The sequence below is a fragment of the Mesoplodon densirostris genome, chromosome 10 (genome assembly GCF_025265405.1).
Source record: "Mesoplodon densirostris isolate mMesDen1 chromosome 10, mMesDen1 primary haplotype, whole genome shotgun sequence".
NCBI classification, from domain to species: Eukaryota; Metazoa; Chordata; class Mammalia; order Artiodactyla; family Ziphiidae; genus Mesoplodon; species Mesoplodon densirostris.
Window position 1 is genome coordinate 22484066 of NC_082670.1, and position 18200 is coordinate 22502265.

At 39.1% G+C, this 18200-nt stretch overlaps 1 protein-coding gene across 4 annotated transcripts; it reads left to right on the forward strand.

Annotated features, from left to right (window-relative positions):
- Window positions 1-496: 496 nt before the first annotated feature.
- ZSCAN16 (zinc finger and SCAN domain containing 16) lies at window positions 497-17824 on the forward strand. Of its 4 annotated transcripts, none has more exons than XM_060110468.1 (5): window positions 497-576; window positions 1156-1622; window positions 2626-2764; window positions 5249-5668; window positions 17518-17824. In XM_060110468.1, exons 2-5 carry the CDS (start codon window positions 1239-1241, stop codon window positions 17619-17621), a joined length of 1047 nt encoding a protein of 348 aa, XP_059966451.1. In that variant the 5' UTR covers window positions 497-576; window positions 1156-1238; the 3' UTR covers window positions 17622-17824. The 4 variants fall into 4 exon arrangements, with proteins under 4 accessions (XP_059966451.1, XP_059966454.1, XP_059966455.1 ...); XM_060110471.1 differs by lacking the exon at window positions 17518-17824 and adding an exon at window positions 12543-12667; XM_060110472.1 differs by lacking the exon at window positions 5249-5668.
- Window positions 17825-18200: the final 376 nt, after the last annotated feature.

Sequence of the window (18200 nt, forward strand, 5' to 3'; positions counted from 1 at the left end):
CGAACCGGGGCACGAACCCGTGTCCCCTGCATTAGCAGACGGACTCTCAACCACTGCGCCACCCAGGGAAAGCCAGGGAAGTCCAGGGAAGCCCTCTAATCTTTTCTTTTGAAGTTTACTTAATTTACAGTGTTGTGTTAGTTTCGAGTGTACAGCAGAGTGATTCAGTTATACCTATATTCTTTTTAGATTCTTTTCCACTATAGGTTATAATTCTTTTTAAACGTTGAACCATGTGAATGCATTACATACCCATACTACTTATTTAATAATGAAGCGGGGGAAAAAAATCTTGAGAGGGAAAAAGTTTTTTTTAAAGAGCAAAAAAAAAAAAAAAAAAAAAAACCAGCCTGCGGGCGCCTAAGTCCCATCAGTCCAATGTACAGGAACCGGGGCCTCCGCGGGCTAGAACTGAGAGTGGGAAGCCCGGTGGACGCCACCGAGGCGAGGCTTCCTAGAGCGGCCCGGAAGTGCCAAGCTGACAGCGACCCAGCGCCGATTGGTCGGTTTGCGTCTGACCTTTGTTCGGGCCGCCCAAAAGATGCTAGCTGTCGCACCTGTACCTCTGCGCGCGAGGTGAGTCTCTCCCGGCTCCTGGGTGGAGGAGGGGGCAGGGCATAGTCGTGGTCTGCAGCAACTGTCTCCCCACACCTCCCCCTCACAGGCTGTCCCCTCCCTCCAGACATAGCTACGAGAGAGGACTTGGGCCGACATCCCGGGAGAACGGAGCGAAAGGGTACACTGGTTACGAGTTGCTCTGCGAGGCCATTCATCCTAACCCGCTTCCTGAGTTGGCGCATGCACCCCACAACCACTGCATCCTAGGGACCCGTACATCTCAGGTTGTGGAATGAAAGAGCCTTTTAACAACGCTGTTAATACTTAGCGTTTATTTAGTGCTTGCTTTCAGGCCAAGGACTTTGCATACTTATTTAATCTACACGTCAACCCTATGAGAAACACGAGAATTTTTACAGATGAGGATCTAGTAACTTGCTCTAAATGACACAACAGCCCAGATTCAAATCCATGCTCCTGCTTCAGTGTTCTTATTTACAGCCTCCTGTCAGACTGTTTTCTCTACTCAGTTCTGGTTGCTTCCCTTTATCAGTGTTTATGTTCACAGCAGCTTTTGTCATTTCTCTATGGTAACAGATTTTTCTCTGAGACAAGATTCTAAGAGATTCTCCTTGAATCAGTTCCAGATAGAGGATTAATCTCCTGAAAAACAGCCCAGAATGGCCACATCCCTGGAACCTGAGGAACAAAAAGGACTTTTAATAGTTAAGGCAGACCATTATGGGGGACAGGACTCCATCTCACAAAAGTACAGTCCTCACAGAAGGGAACTCTTCAGGCAGCACTTCAGGAAGCTCTGCTATCAGGATGCACCTGGACCCCGTGAAGCTCTTACCCAGCTCTGGGAGCTTTGCCACCAGTGGCTGAGGCCAGAATGCCACACAAAGGAGCAGATTTTAGACCTGCTGGTGCTTGAACAGTTCCTGAGCATTCTCCCTAGGGACCTGCAAGCATGGGTGCAGGCACACCATCCAGAGACTGGAGAGGAGGCGGTGACTGTGCTGGAGGATCTTGAGAGAGAGCTTGATGAACCTCGAAAGCAGGTGGGAAGGGGGCGGTCATTTGGCTGTGAGAGAGCAGGGTATAGACCAAGCCAAAGCAAAAAGCATATGAAAGAACACCTGAAGGTATTTAATATGTTACCCTAGAGAAGAACAAGGCTTAGGGACTGACTGCCAGTATCAAATAACTGAAGTGTGACTGAGTAAAAAGAGACACTAGGCTGATTCTATGTCAGTTTGGAAGGCTAGGATCAGTGAGAAGCTGTAGGAAGGCAAAAAGGTATCAGGAAAACAAACAATTTTCTAACATTCATGGTTACCTATACATAACATAGGATACCTTGTAATAAAAAACTCCCCTTCAAGGTTTGGTTCAAGTAGATAATAAGGGTAATACAGAACAGCATGGTCTAATTGTGACCCATTCACATTTAATACATGTAATTAAATATACATTTAATATATGGTAGTTAAAAATAATGTGAGCCCTATATGTAATTTAAATTTTTAGTGGCCACATTTGTGAAATTAAATACATTTCATTTAGCCAAAAATATGTAATCATGTAATCAATATTAAACATGAGGTATTTTACATTTTTTTATTTCAGTTTTCAATATTTGAATGTATTTTACACTTCACATATCTCAATTTGTATTAGCCACATTTCAAGTGCTCAGTAACCACATCTGGCTAGTGGCTATCATATTGGACCACATGGTTACAGAAGAAATGCCCCCATTTGGTGGAAGTTGGGTTCGATGATCTTTAAGGTACCTTTCAAGTCCCAAGACTCTGTGATTCTGGACCTCTGCAGATCACTGTTAGAGGCACCGAATTTTATTCTCCAGTGTCCTGAACTGTACAGATTAGACTGCGTCTCTTCATTTTTAGTCATTATTGCCATTTGCAATTGAATCAGAATTTGTCCTCTTTTCTATGGCCCTGGTCCCTGGCACATGCTTCTTTTGATCTTTCTCTGAAGTTCTTTCAGTTCTTTCACAAAATCTACCTTGCAAGCCCAATCATACTTCACTGTTCCCAGGTCCCAGCCAATTCAGAAAGACAGGACACACTTTTGGACAAGTTGGCCCCCTTGAGAAGGCCACATGAGTCACTGACTATCCAGCTCTATCCCAAGAAGACCCAGCAGGAGCAGGAATCTGGGGAGCCCCGAAGGAATGGTAAGGAGCAGGAGTCTGTGTTTATGAGGGAAGTGATAGTCTACTTAACTCTGTTCCAGTTTCACTTCAGTCAGCATTTAACCTTGTTCTTTCCCTCTAGACTGTCAAGCAAGTTGTACATATGGTAATCAAATGGTCTTTATGGACATATCCTCATCTCAGTGACGAGCAGGACTGGGCTTATCTGGAATGTAACTGATAAGGACTCTTGGATATAATAAAATAAAATTGGAAGAATGGCCCTGGCAGAAGATGCTAAAATGAAATACACCTAATTTTGTCAGTTCTGAAACAAGATCTCCTAGAATCCTATTAGCCTGGGAATAGCTGGCACTTGGAAGAGATACATAAAGCCCTGAAACTCCAGTTGGCCAAGTAGACTGCAGGTCCCTGAGATGAGAAAAATTCCCATTTGACAGTTTCCATACAATTTTCTTTATGTTGTTCAATTGCAGATGTAAGGGAGAGGGTTATAATTTGAATTGCTGAACAAGGAAAACTGACCCTGTATTTAAAAAAAAAAAAAATCTTTTCAAGTCCTGGTGAGGGATTTTTCTCCAGACTTCTCCTGAAGTTGTAGGAGAGAGACTTATCCTAAGGACTGGTAGATTCCCCTGAAGGTGGTAAACTGACCACAAGTGCCAGCTTTTTGTATCCTTCTTAAAAAGATATTCATCTTCATCAGTAAGCCACCGAAAACCAACCGTCAGTGACTCCAGTATGTAAAAGAAGCTGTTGAGCCAATATGTTGATGTTTGAAAACACTTTTCTTAATGGTATGGGGGTGTCTCTGATTTCTATGATTTGCTTAATGATCATTAACCTACTAACTTAGCAATACTTCTGCCACACATTATACTTTTACACATGCTTTATCATACATTTCATCATCTGATCAAACTATAGGAAAGGAGGAGGGCACAGAGGTGATAAGGAAACCAAAATGGTTATGATCTGCCAACATTTAAACAATTATCAGCAAAGCCAGGACTGATATCTGGACTTTCTGGCTCTAATCCAGTCCTTGTCATTTCTAGCCTGAGATAATATGGTATTTAGATTCCAAAACAATATCATTTAAGAGCAAATAACCAAACTTTAAGAAATATATTGCCTGATTAAAAAAATATATTGTAAGGAGGACGGTAAGTTTTGAGGAAGATTTGGTAGGACGGGGACACTGTGATGACAATGAAGAATGGGGTTCATGGCGCTCAGTCCAGAGCCAGTGTTTTCCATACCCAGCCCAGGAACTGAAATGTTCTAGTAGCTCTTGCTGCTGCTTCCGTCATACCAAGTGAACCACTGAAAACTATATGTGATTAAATGATTGTTGTACAGTTGGGATTCCTAGGCCTGTTGAGATGGAGGTTTCATCATAACCAAATAGGTGACACCCAGCATTAAGACCAAATAGGTTTACTCCCTCCAAATCAAAACACCTATTTTCTTATAGAATTCAACTCAACAAATATTTATTGAGTACTTGCTATGTGCCAAGTTCTATGCTTAGCTTGGGGTTGAGGATATGGGGATCAGAAAGACGGAGAGAGCACATCCGATTTAGGAGGTTAAGGAAGACTTCCTGGAGGAGACAGCATTTGAGGTGGACCTTGAATAATAGCTAGGCCAGTGGCTCTCAAAGTGCCATCCCTGGACCAGCAGTGTCTGTCATACCAAGAAGAGCAAATTTCAGGGCTCTACTCCAGCCTTATCAAATCAGAAGCTCTGGGGGTAGGTAGCACAGCAATGTTTTGATAAGCCATCCAGATGATTCTGATGCACAATAAAGTTTGAGAACCACCAAGCTAGGGTTTAGACAGGAGGAGAAGTTAGTGAGGACATCAGTTTCAGTAAAAGGATTCAACCCAGCACATACACCAGACCATCCACTGTCACTTCCTGCTTATCTTCCTCCATTTATCCTGACCTGCATGCTCTCTCTGCTTTTAGCTATTATTTATACATACTTCTCTCCCTTAATGGTTCCAACTCACTATATTCCTCTCAGACCCCTGATCCCATTACCTTCTCCAGTCACTTTTACTTGGTTTTACTCCCACTTACTACCTAGGTTTCAGACCCCTCATGTTTCTCCCAAAATTTTACCTCCCTCCCCATCTGTTTTCTCATCTCCCTGTTTATCCCTCTTAGTTATCCTTGGCATGTGTGTAGTTCCCATTTACCACTCTGCATTCACACAGGATTGCCAGGTAACCCCTTGTCCACATTTTTGCCTTTTTCTCTCTTCATAATCTATTCACAAATAATGTATCCTGCTATCTTCCTTACTGGCCTCTTCTTTAATTTCTTCCCTATATTGTCAATATATGTTTTGATGGTGCCAAATATCTAATTTGTGCATTGCATGTGACTTTTCATTTTTATAACACATTTTTAACATTTACATGTTCTTTATTCTGTAGGCTTTTTGCTTCTTAAACCTAGAATAGGACCTGTTTGTATACTGTTCATTTGTTACAGGTGATAAAACCAAGACTAAGAATGAAGAGTTGTCCCAGAAGGAAGATATACCCAAAGACATGGAATTCCTTGGGAAAATAAACAACAGACTTACCAAAGCTATTCCTCAGTATCCTGAATCCAAAGATGCTATTGAAAGTGAAGGCAGATTTGAGTGGCAACAGAGGGAAAGAAGACGCTATAAATGTGATGACTGTGGAAAAAGTTTCAGTCATAGCTCAGACCTTAGTAAACACAGGAGAACTCACACTGGAGAGAAGCCCTATAAATGTGACGAATGTGGAAAAGCCTTCATTCAACACTCACATCTCGTTGGACATCATAGAGTACACACTGGAGTGAAACCCTATAAATGTAAAGAATGTGGGAAAGATTTCAGCGGGCGCACAGGTCTCATTCAGCATCAGAGAATCCACACAGGTGAAAAACCCTATGAATGTGATGAGTGTGGGAGGCCCTTCCGTGTAAGTTCAGCCCTTATTAGACATCAAAGAATTCATACGGCAAACAAGCTCTACTAATATGGTGGAAGTAACAAAAGTTCTTTAGACACTCAGGCCTAATTAGTTATCAGAGAAATCTGCCTTGGAGACCTTGAGTATCCTGATGTAGGCAAAGCTTCAATCATCATTAAAAATTTCTCTGGCACCAGAGAATTTACCTGAGTAAAATTTCCTTTCATTTCTAAAGTAGTTCAGTTTCTTGGAAGGAACTAAGAGTTATTTCAGAAAGCCTTGTCCACTGCCAGCATTGCTCATTTGCAGCCCAGGATAACCATGTTTCCTGGTCCTGGTTGAAAGATGTGAATTCTACCTCTCGACTCTGGCTCCTTTTTCCTTGGCCACTCAGTGTATGACTTTAGACAAGACATTCATATTTTCTTTGCCTTCATTTTCCCATTCTTCAAAGTGCAGATGATATAATAGAAGCCCACCAGGTATGCTGTATTAAGTTAAAATAGATGAAAACTGCTTTTGGAATTAAGAACTAAAACCATACTGTTTTTCCCCATCATTAGTGATATAATGGCCTAAATATTCCTTAAAGTGGGGAATATAATAATGTTGTGGAATATTTTGCTTTGCCAATGATAAAAAATATGAGGAAACCACCAGAAAAGATAGCAGGCTAAGAAAAACATTAAAATGGAGAGGAAAGCAATAAGTCATCAGTGGGAGCTGCTGGGAAGGGGGATGATGGAGTGTGTTAGGGATCTGTAACTTTGGATAAGTCACTTCTCTTCTGAATCTCAGGTCAGTTAAACTGAGGGAGATGGGGAGAGGTTGGTCTAGAACTGCACTGTCCAATATGATAGCCAGTACCCACATGTGGCTATATACATTTAAACTTAAATAAAGTGGAAAATTCAGTTCCTTGGTGACATTAGCCACATTTCAAGTGCTCAATAGCCACGTGTGGCTAGTAGCTACAATAATGGACAGCACAGATCCAAACCATTTTTTATCACTGCAGAAACTTCTCAATGACATTGCTGTTCAATCATTGGTAAGGTAACCTCCAGCTTTGGTATGTGATTCTGAGTTCAGGAAGGTAGCAAAAGAGATACCTGAAGAGGTTGTAATAGCAATAGGAGATAAAATACAAACACCTTAAAACAAAGTAATTTAGTAAAAATAACTGTGGTACTTTTTCAGCCTTAGAAAGAGAGTGTATTGTAATTGGAGAAAGATGATTATTAAGTAAATACAATAACCTAATAATCAAAATTGAAAGCTTAACTTACTACCTCATCTCTATAAAAAGAGTGTAATTACCTTTACAAGGTAACATCCCCTGTCAGTTACCCTATACTAATGAGAAACTGGGACTCTCAGGACACTAATACTTTAAGACACAGTGAACAATTTAGTTTTTCTTTTTCTTTTTGGCTTCAGAATGTATTAGCATTTCATGAATGTATTTGCGACAGTTTTACATCACTAGTTTGAGAATTTTATAGCATGACAGGAATTGTGACCAAAGGCCAACACGTTCAAATTTACAGCACCATTAAACTGTCACGAACCACTGATTCTAGGAATAGCCATCACCAAAATGATCAGGAAGTGATCTAAGCTCTTACTGAAGACATTAATTACACATACTTGCTTTGAGAGTAGGAAAAGCACCAGAATCAGTTTGTGTCTACTACGATTGGAAGATGACTCTTAAATCATTCTTCATAACACCATAAAGGTAAACTGAGCTTTTATGTCTTTTGAACATAATGCTCCTTTTAAAATAAAAGTAAGTTTACTTTGAATGTATACATCAACTGATACAAATATTTTAAGACATCAAGTTTCACACTCATACTTGTTTTTTCATTTATCTGAGCACTATTTCAAAACATTTGAAACAGGATTTTTTAATGATCATGAAAAGTAAAGTATTAAATCTTTAGTATTAGAAACATCCTTATCTAAAAAATGAAGTTAGGTGCTTAATGAATGATAGCTTTTCCCCCTTTACCTTCAGTCTTGCTAAAAAACTGTCATGTGTAGAAGCTGTTCACAGTCTTTAAAGGGGAAACTCATGTTTCTGACCTTATCCTTGAATTTAGAGTCTTCTGCAATGGTAAGAAAGATGATCTTGGCTACCACAACATTAAGTTTCCTCAAATGGGTAAAAACGATGACAGAGTGATTTTCCTTTAACGTACTCTGTATGATGGAACATTCTATTCAGGTAGTAGTTTTGAATACCTGTTGTGTATAAAGAATTGTTCTAGTCTTAGAGTTGTACACCCTCAAAGTCTGAGTGAAGAGTAGTTTGGAGCACTGAGACTATGCTACTCTTTTTAGTCTGGTGTTGATTCCAAATTGCCACCACAGTGTCCACCATCTGATCTTGACCAGAGGGGCAAGAATAAGAGTCAGGGAGGTACAGAAACATTTGGGGCCAGAGACAGTCTGGAGTGATAGTGGCAAGAGAAGAAAGTCCAGTGGGACCTGAGATAACTGCTGGCATAAGGCAAAGGAGGCATGAGGTTGAAGGAGATCTAAGTAGTTGTTAGCATTATGAAGGATTAGGCAGTGTCCTAGTAAGTCTGTAGAAACGCACCAAAAAAAATGGTGAGGATGCAAGCAGTTAGAAGAGCTCTGAGTTCAATCACAGCCACAGTTATTGGAAAAGAAGGTGTAATATGTTAGACGCCGTAATCAGAACCACTGAGTTCTAGCAGAGAGCCATCCTGGAATGATGGCACCTGCTCTAAAAGAACCCTAAACATGGAAGGCAGTTTCTCAAATAGTTGTGTCAAAAACATATGCATCACTCCTCCCAAATTTTTTGGAGGGTTTTTCTTTTTTTTGGAGGGAGGCAAGAACTTGTAGTTTGTAGTTTTCATGAACTACTAGAACAGACAGTGATTTTAAGAGGCATCTAAAGGGAGTACGGGGGCAGTTCTTTCAGATACAGTTGGGGAATGGTGGTTAAACTGGTGATTTTGAATGAGGAGCCAACAGCTATAAAGGGAGGAAACAGATGAGAGTTGGGGTAGGAGAGGATGTCGGAGGTATGCATGGGCCTTGGTGAACAGGGGCGAAACAAGATAGAGGAGAAGGGGATGGAACAAAAAGAGAATGATAAAAATGGAACAAGGGTATAGGGAAAGGAACAAAGATAAAATAAGAGATGGTGATAGAGAAAGAAAAGAGTGACAAGTAATTCTAATATTGACATCAATTATAATTGAGACAGTGGGTCATATGCCACAGCCATACGAAGGTGAACAGATAGCTTATCCCAAGGTCGTTGAGTCTTACATACACAGCACATATTATTTATGTTATCTTTATTGAATGGGTCTACAATCTCATTCTGAGCATGAAATTATTTCTTTATAGTCTAATCAAAAAGTCCATCAACAGTGAAACTGCTAGAAACTTTGAAATGCTTCAAAACAACCTGTTCTCCCCTTAGTAATATCACAAGGCAATTAGACTAAGGTTCTAAAAGAATAGATCTCTCAGTCTTTCTTACTCAAATCCTCTAGAGCACAGTTTCTCAACCTTGGTTTTATTGACATTTTCAGCTGAACAATTCCTTGCTGTGGGGGGCTGTCCTCTGCAGTGTGGGATGTTTAGCAGCATTCCTGGCCTGTACCCTCTAGATACCAGCAGCCCCAACTTGTGGCAAGCAAAAATTTCTTAAGAGATGCAGATGTTCCCTGAGGGACAAAATCTCTCCCCAGCCCTGCCATCCCAGTTGAGAACCATTGCTCTATAGGAAAATAATCTGATTTCCATGACCGTTCCACGTCATATACAATAAGATTCAACTTAGAAATGTTATGTATGGCCAGCACTGTTAGACCCTTTTACTACCCCACAAAATGATTCCCAGAGTACCTAAAATCTATGCAGCAGTCATGCTAAGGAAGTAGTCTACTTTAGGAAGTCATACCTCACTTACTTTTGAGCACCAGAGGAATCTGTCCTCAAGTGTGACTTGCATAAAGAGCTTACATTGCATTTTTCTAGACCTTCTCCTTCCCTCTATGCCATACTTCTGCTGCTACCCTCTCCTTTGCCCCTTGACCCAACCACAAATAGACACTTTATCCTTGATCTGCACTGTCCAATACATTAGCCACTAGGTACATGTGGCTATCGAGCACTTGAAATGTGGCTATGCAACTGAGGAACTAAATTTTTTTCACTTTAATTTAAATTTAAAAACTGATACTCAATTCAGTTATTGGAAAACCTTTAAGTATGTTCGGAGTATTTTGGGTATAGGAATCTATTTTTTCCATTCAAAATTTTATGTAATCTCAATACAGATCAAGTACTTCCAATGAAAATTTAATAACTGAATTGAGATGTGTGGTAAGTATAACCACACTGGATTACAAAGACTTAGTATGAAAAAAGGAATGTAAAATATTTCATTAATAAGTTTTATATTAGATTTTAAAATAATATTTTGGATATACTGGTTTAAATAAAATATATTAAAAATTAATTTCACCTGTCTTTTTACATTTTTAATGTGGTTACTAGAAAACTTACATCCACATAGGTGGATCACATTACATTCCTATTTATTGGACAACACTGATCAAGATCTTCTCACTCTCAGGGTAGGACCCATTCACTATGTTCCAAACCACCTCAATTCTGTGAGGCTAAGTTCTGTGCTGCCAAGGACTTTTTACCTTTTTCTTCTTATTCATTAATCCAACAGGTATTTACTGAGTGCATGCTATGTGCCACGCCTCTATTTTAGGTATTGGGGATAGAGCAGGATATAACAAGATATTTCCTTGTAAGACTGTGAGAAAAATAGTGAATGTTAAAATTAAAGGTATAATGCTGTCCTTTCAGATGGAAGACTATTAGGGAAAAAAAGGTGGGGCATTTCAGGTTAGGTGTGGGGAGGAAGGAAAGAAAAGGGGGAAAAATAGATTGTTACTTTGGGATTTCAATTTAATAAGATTTTAAGTTTGGTTTGTTTGGCAAGTCCAATAGCACAGCAATAGGGACTAAAGGTCTTTGGATATGCCATTGCATGAGAGGACTTATTAATGGTTAGACCTGCTTTATGCATTATTTTTAATACACACTTCATAGTATTTACTGCAGAAGTCTCTTTGGGGAAATTAGCAATGGAACAATTTCTATATGTAAGAACCATAAGTTCCCATGTATGTTGAATTAACCTATTATATATCACCGTAATACTGGGTACAAGGAAGGAAATTTCATTAAACCAGTTATTGTGCCTTTTTGTTTTTCTCTACTCCACTCAGTAGATAGTCTTGGAAAACTCTGCTATAGCCTTAACTATCTCAAAGACATGAAGTGATTACGTGCTTTTGGTGTTTTTTTGTTTAAAAATAACTTTCCTATGAAGAACAATCAACAGCAGGTAGATAATTATAAACAAATTCTATTTTACTATCTATATAAAAATACAAACATGAATATGAGGACATCTAAAAATGCAGAAATAGTTATATATTCCATGTATCAATATATAAAAACATAGCTGGAAGGAACTCCTTTTTCAGGATCAGGAAATAGTGCCTTATCTACTAGGTTAAAATCCTAAACCCTCCAGCAAGTGTATAATTCCATATTTCGAACAATTTTAGTATTTCATTGTCACATAAAATATGTAAATAGCTATTCACATTATTGTGGTGATTTGCATGTACAATAGGAGTCAGATGGGAAAGAAAATACCATTTTTATTTGTAAAGCAATGACAACACAATAAATCTGGAATCTTTGAAATAATTTGAAGTTAAAACATTTCTTCACCTACTGCATATATTTATAAGTTACATAATGTCTAACTCTTGCACAAGTTGAGTTTTTTGCATAAACACTTAATGCTACTTTCTAGGCACTCTCTTACTCAAGGGTTGACCTTAAATTCATTTTTCCCTTTGGATCAGTATTCTTGACACCTATGGAAAAGGACATCCTGGCTCCTCCAGAAAGTAGATAAAGCTAAGTCAGAAATAAAGAAGAAATAAACATGACACTCCAATTGGAAAAGTATAAAACCATCACAGTCAGACAGTTTGGCTTCAAATGAAGAGTAACTAAATCAATACCTCCTAGAAAAATCTATGCCATTTCTTACACAAAACCCAAACTACTACCAGGACTTTGAGTTAGTTCAGTGTAGACATTCTACCAGACATAATGTATTTGATAAAGCTTCTAGCTTTTTACCTTCAGACTGGTTTGCTATATTAATTCAAGAGTCTCAGGAATATGAGAAACAATGACAATAATTCAAAATTTTTCATTATCTTTTCTTGGATGTGTCTTCATTTGTCACAACTGTTGGGCTATAATAAAGTAGCTGCTTCTGTCTTTTCATTAAAAAAAAAGAAATCCCTGCTTTTATAAGCCTGTATTACAGTGAAGGAATACAAGACAAATACCAAATAGGAGAAGTGGTATATGGAATATAAATAATGAAATGAAACAGAGTGGCTGAATGACTACTACAAGTAGTCAGAAAAGGCTTTTCTGGAGAGCTGACATTCTAACTGAAATATAAATGTCCAGCCTTGGGAAGTTCTGAAGAAGACCCTGTCAGGCAAAGGGAATTGCTTATGCAGTCTCTACAGTAGGAATGAATCTGATGTGTTTACAGGAAATGAAAGAAGGTCATTGGGTCTAAAGCACTGGATTAAGGGGAATGTGGTATAAAATTAGGCTAGAGAGGTGATCAGGGGCCAGGATATGTATTCTAAGCATGATGGGACACCATTGGAAGGGAAGGACATGATCTGATTTTTGTTTTTAAAAGATCATTCTGGTCCCTTAAGGAAGCAAGAGTGAGAAAAAAGCAGAAGCAAGGAGACCAGTCAAGAGGCTACTGCAATAATCCAGATGAGAGAAGGTGGTGGCACCAACCACAGGTCCAAAGTGGACATGAAGAGAAATAAAAGGATTCAAGGTATACTTTGGAGATAAAGCCAAAACAATTTGCTAAAAGATTGTTGTAGACTCCTAAATTCTCACACAGAAAATGTTTAAATACTGGGTTAAACATATGAAGTTACCATTTCTGTGTGTCAGAAGCAGTCAAATATCAGCAATTTCAAATGATTTAACCTAGTCGAAACAAAATCAGAAGAGAAAAAAATTTATTCCCGCTCCACCACTTTCCTGTTAGGATCAAGGGCAATGTTTTTAACCTCTCTAAGCCTCGGTTTCCTCGTTTGTGTAAATCAGAATAATATAGTGCCTGTTTCATAGGATGGTTGTGGCGACTGTGAGAGTGCACGTAAAAAACTTAGTCTTTAGACGTTTCCCTCCCCTCCCCTGTATCTGCTATCACTCATCCATGTCAGACAAATAGGACTAATTAACCAACTGTCACTTTTGCTTTTCTGGAGCTCGTGTGAAGAAAAGTAAAGTGCAAGACTTGAGTAAGGGAGAAACCACGAAGAACACAAAAGATTGACAGTCATTGTGAGCTTCACATAGTTGCCCATCCCAGCATTTTCACCTCACTTGGATCCTGGCACATGGTAGGCTCTTGATAAGTACTTACTTGGATGAATGAGGACAGATCTAGGGAGAAGGAATTAAAGAACAGAAGGGAGAAAGTGAATCAGACTGACTAAATTTAGCTAGTTGACAAAACAAGCGAAACCACTTTTCTTGTCAGAAATGTATGGTAGTCACTAGGCTCCTGTGTCAGACAAAGGACTTTACTTAATGACGCAAGCATCATGAGCTTCATGCTCCCCTTGTCCTCAAAGCCAGAGGAGTGACTTGGAGGGGCCCCAGTGGGTGCTGCTCACACAATGGGTTTGCATCCTAGCAGAGGAACCCCAGGCATAGGAAAAGCTGGTCTTTGCCCAGCCTTGCCCCAGAGTGAGGCAATATCTTTATTATCCTGGTCAGGAAACAAATCTGCTCCACAAGGAGATACAAACATCCTTGAAAAGATAATCTGAAAGAAAATCTGTCAGAACCCTTGGAGAAATGTGAGAGATCCTTGGAGAATTGTTTCCCAACACTCTAGGTAATAGCATCTGGGGTTAGAGGAGATGTCAGCGTTTTTTTTTTTTAAACTTTATATACATCAAGATTCTAGTTTTTATCATATTTTGTTATTTTAATTTTTAAAAAATATAATAAAAATAAAAGGCAAACAGAGAAGTTTACATTTGTTTTAGTAAGGGATAAGGAGCCACTCAGGGTCTGTGACTGGGGAAATGATATTTAAAGAACAAGAATCTAGTAAACATATCTGGAATGGACTAAAGTTATGAAGATTATCTCAAGGCTGCAGTCATGTAGGTATGAGGTAATTAGAACTGAGGAAGGTGGCTATAATAGAGAAGAGCAACATTTCAAAGGAGAAATTTGCTGGCTCCCACCCTGGAATTGATTTAAAGCAACTTTCAACTGGCCCACAGGGCCCCAGATCAAAGCCAGTTCTCACAGTGAAAATTTAAAGTCACCACACTGCAGTATAATGAGGATATGGCAACACCAGTCACAAATCAAGTAGGTGGCCTGGCTCAGCTCCTAGCTGAGAAGCTGTACCTGTGCCTTCTGGCCTCCCCTAGCTCAGCAGGCCTATCCACCAAGCTTGCAACTTCTGCCCTGCTCACTGTTTTGCATTTTTATACTGTTTCTGATCAGTAGAGATTCAAAGAATGTTTCAACCTAAATGTTTCTTTTTTCCACTTTTTTATATTAACCCATTTCTATGTTTAGAGCAGCGTGGATTAAATACTTAACATACTCATTTACCTAGAAGACACCTGCCAAATTGGTCTTCAGCATTCATTCCCCAACTGATTTATTTAGTTTCCTTCTGTTCTCTGGATTGTCTCTTTCTTTTGGGGAGTCAGATCTCTTTGTTACTCTTGTCCCGCCTTTCATCCTCTGCACCTGATTTTCATTAAATGTCCTCTGGATTGGATGCTTATATTTAGGAATGGAGTCCTGTGCTGGTTAATTTAGGTAGTATGAGTTTCCACTGCAGTTGTAGGAGGCTGCTTGTGCAGCTGGTATTATCCCAATGGAAATTCTCAGTCTGGGTTGTATGTAAGTAGGCAGGCCTTCCTTTAGAGTGAGTGGGAGCAAGCAGATAGGCTGGGAGCCTACACAATTACCAAAAATGAGAACCCCTTTCTCCTCCTCCTTGTTCCATTGTAAAGGTCCAGAGTCATTTCAAATTTTGCTATGCTTCTTTCTGAGGCCTCAGTTTTCTTATTAAGAGCCCTCCCAATTATTTTAGAAAACAGGTATCAAGCTAGAGGGCAGAAGCCCCAGCTCCCAGTTAAAAAAAGGGAGATATCCAACTGTCCCAAATGCAGTTCTTAAATGAATAGCCCATTCTTGCCATTTGCAGCTCTGGGTCCTGAGGTTTGAACTTCTCCAGGATTCTTCTGCAGATGCATACCTGGCCCTGGTGTCTTACAGGGCAATTTCCTCTGTTTCTCCAACAATCTGATCCCAATTGCTTATTCTTTTCCAGAAATTCCTGAAAATTTCTGCTCCACTCTTTATTTTCTAGCACTGTTATTTATTTATTTTGTTTTTAATTTTTTCAGTCATTTAAGTGTGTTCTTGGGAGGGAAAGGAAGTAGATATATGTCACCCTTCCAACTTGAACTTAAAACAAGCCATGTTCTTCTATACCACCTCTCTCTCATTTTCTCGTTTTTACACACCTCATTTTTGGATTCTTAGAGAAGTCTTTCTGATTAAAGTGAAATCTGAGCCAGACCTCGAAGGATGGAGTTTAGGCAAGTGGAGAGTAGTAGGAAGTACACTTCTAGCAGAGGGGTCAGTATGAGCAAAAGTGTGATACTGAATGAAGTAGCAGATATGAGAACCAAGCCACCTCCTATTAAGCCAGACATTAAAGAGATTTGCAAAATGTGAAATGATTCCACTCCTTTTACTTTTTTTGAAAATATAGTTAAATTTCATAAAATATTAAAGTAACAAAATATGTTACTTAAGTTAACATGTAATGGGTATGTTATTGCTAAAGAATAAATATTTTTAATTCCTCAGTTTTAATTTCGAACAAAGCAAATCTTGATGGATATGACCCATATAAACATAAGCTCTTTGGAGTCCTCACTAGTTTTTAAGAGTATAAAAGGAGTCATGAGACCAAAATATTTGAGAATTAATATGCTAGTCCATACACTATATGAAGTGATGCTTCTGAAACTAAAATGTAGAGCAACTATGGAAAACGTGGGAACACCCTTGTGGCCCTAGGTGTGGAAAATATTTGGAGTCTTATTAAAGACATGTCACCTGCTTATACAAATAAGGAAAGTATGAGTAACCAGGGTCTAACTTTTTTTGTGCTTTGGTGGGGCTGTCATGGTTGTTGGACCTAGCGACTCAGGCAGTTTAAAATATGTTCTAAACCCTGGTGTGGCTAATTGTAGTAGTGGTTTAAAAGGGTTAAATGCTTACTTTCCATAGCAGGAAGTCAATAGATAATATATCTATACCTGAAAAATCAAAAAATGGCAGTGTTAGTGTGTTATTTATAAATATGGAGGTTAATATCAAGAGTAAAAGGAAAGAGTTAAAGTGGTTGTCTCTGGGGAATAGATATTGATAACGGAAGGGAAGAGTGAGGCCTGGTGTTTTTCACACCATAAACCTGAGAGTATATTCAATTTTATTTACTTTTTTTTTTTTTTTGCCTGCGTTGGGTTGTTGCTGCCCGTGGGCTTTCTCTAGTTGTGGTGAGGCGGGGCTACTCTTCGTTGCGATGTGCGGGCTTCTCTTGTTGCAGAGCACAGGCTCTAGGCATGCGGGCTTCAGTAGTTGCAGCACGTGGGCTCAGTAGTTGTGGCTCGCAGGCTCTAGAGCACAGGCTCAGTAGTTGTGGTGCACAGGCTTGGTTGCTCTGCGGCATGTGGGATCTTCCCGGACCAGGGATCGAACCCATGTCCCCTGCATTGGCAGGTGGATTCTTATCCACTGTGCCACCAGGGGAGTCCCTACTTTTTTAAAATGTATTTTTATTAGTAAAATGCACAAATCAGGTGTGCAACTCAATGAATTTTTACATATGTATGCAACCATGTTAACTACAACTCCAATCAATGGTAAACATTTTTTTGTCTTCTGTCACCAGAGATTAATTTTACTTGCTCGTACAAGGCTACTGTTATTCAACATACTATTTTTTAGATTCATCTACATTGTTCATCTATCAGTAGCTCCTTTTAATTTCTGAGTAGTATTCCACTGTATGAACATAACACTATTTGATTCTCTGTTATCCTGTTGATGAGCATTTGGGTTTTTCCAGTTTGGGCCTACTATGAATAAAGCTGCTATGGACTTATGTTTTCATATCTCTTAGGTAAATACTTAAGGGTGAGATTACTGGGTCATAATGTAGGCATTATTTAACTTCATTAAAAATTGCCATTTTTCAAACTAGTTGTACCATTTTACACTCCCACTAGGAGTGTATAAGAGTTCCAGTTGCTTCATATCCTCATTAGCACTTGGTATTGTCAGTCATTTTGTTTGTTTGTTTGTTTTTGTTGTCAGTCATTTTAATTTTAGTCATTCTAATGGATGTGTAGTAGCTTTAGTTTTATGTTTCCTTGATGAATAATGACCTTGAGTACCTTTTAATGTACTTATTGATAATTCATATATCTTCTTTGGTAAAGTGTGCGTCCATAACTTTTGCCTATTTATGTTTGTCTTCTTACGATTGAGTTGTAAGAGTTCTTTATATATTCTGGATACCGGCTGTCAGAAATATGTATTGAAAATATTTTCCAGGGACTTCCCCAGTGGCACAGTGGTTAAAGAATCTGCCTGCCAATGCAAGGAACACGCATCCAAGCCCTGGTCCGGGGAGATCCCACATGCCGCGGAGCAACTAAGCCTGTGCACCACATCTACTGAGCCTGCGCTCTAGAGCCAACGAGCCACAACTACTGAGCCTGCATGCCACAACTACTGAAGCTCACGTGCCTAGAGCCTGTACTCTGCAACAAGAGAAGCCACTGCAATGAGAAGCCCACACACCGCAACAAAGAGCAGCCTCAGCTCACCACAACTAGAGAAAGCCCACGTGCAGCAACAAAGACCCAACACAGCCAAAAAAAATTTTTTTAATAAAATAAATAAATAAGAAGATATTTTCCAGTCTGTAGCTTCTTTTCACTTTCTAAATGGTGCTTTTTGTTGAACAGAAAATTTAAATTTTGATGAAGTCAAATTTAGCAATTTTATCTGTTATTATTATCTTATCTGATATTATTATCTTTTGAGAAATCTTTGCCTAGGTTATAACACTATTTTACTTCTAAACTACCTATGTGTACAACTTTGGTATCTAAAAATTATTTTTTAATGTGAAAAAAGAAACTGAGAGCATAGTTCTAGTCTGTTGCCAGTTATTTCTAGTTACCCTCCCAGCCGGGAGGCAAGAACTATGAGATAAAGAGCAAAAATAAGTG

Excerpts from the sequence above, each read along its gene's own strand:
- ZSCAN16 (XM_060110468.1), top strand. The coding sequence starts at position 1,239 with ATGGCCACATCCCTGGAACCTGAGGAACAAAAAGGACTTTTAATAGTT. Across the intron at positions 1,623-2,625 it reads TTGATGAACCTCGAAAGCAG|GTCCCAGCCAATTCAGAAAG; the intron begins GTGGGAAGGGGG and ends CACTGTTCCCAG. Across the intron at positions 2,765-5,248 it reads TGGGGAGCCCCGAAGGAATG|GTGATAAAACCAAGACTAAG; the intron begins GTAAGGAGCAGG and ends CATTTGTTACAG.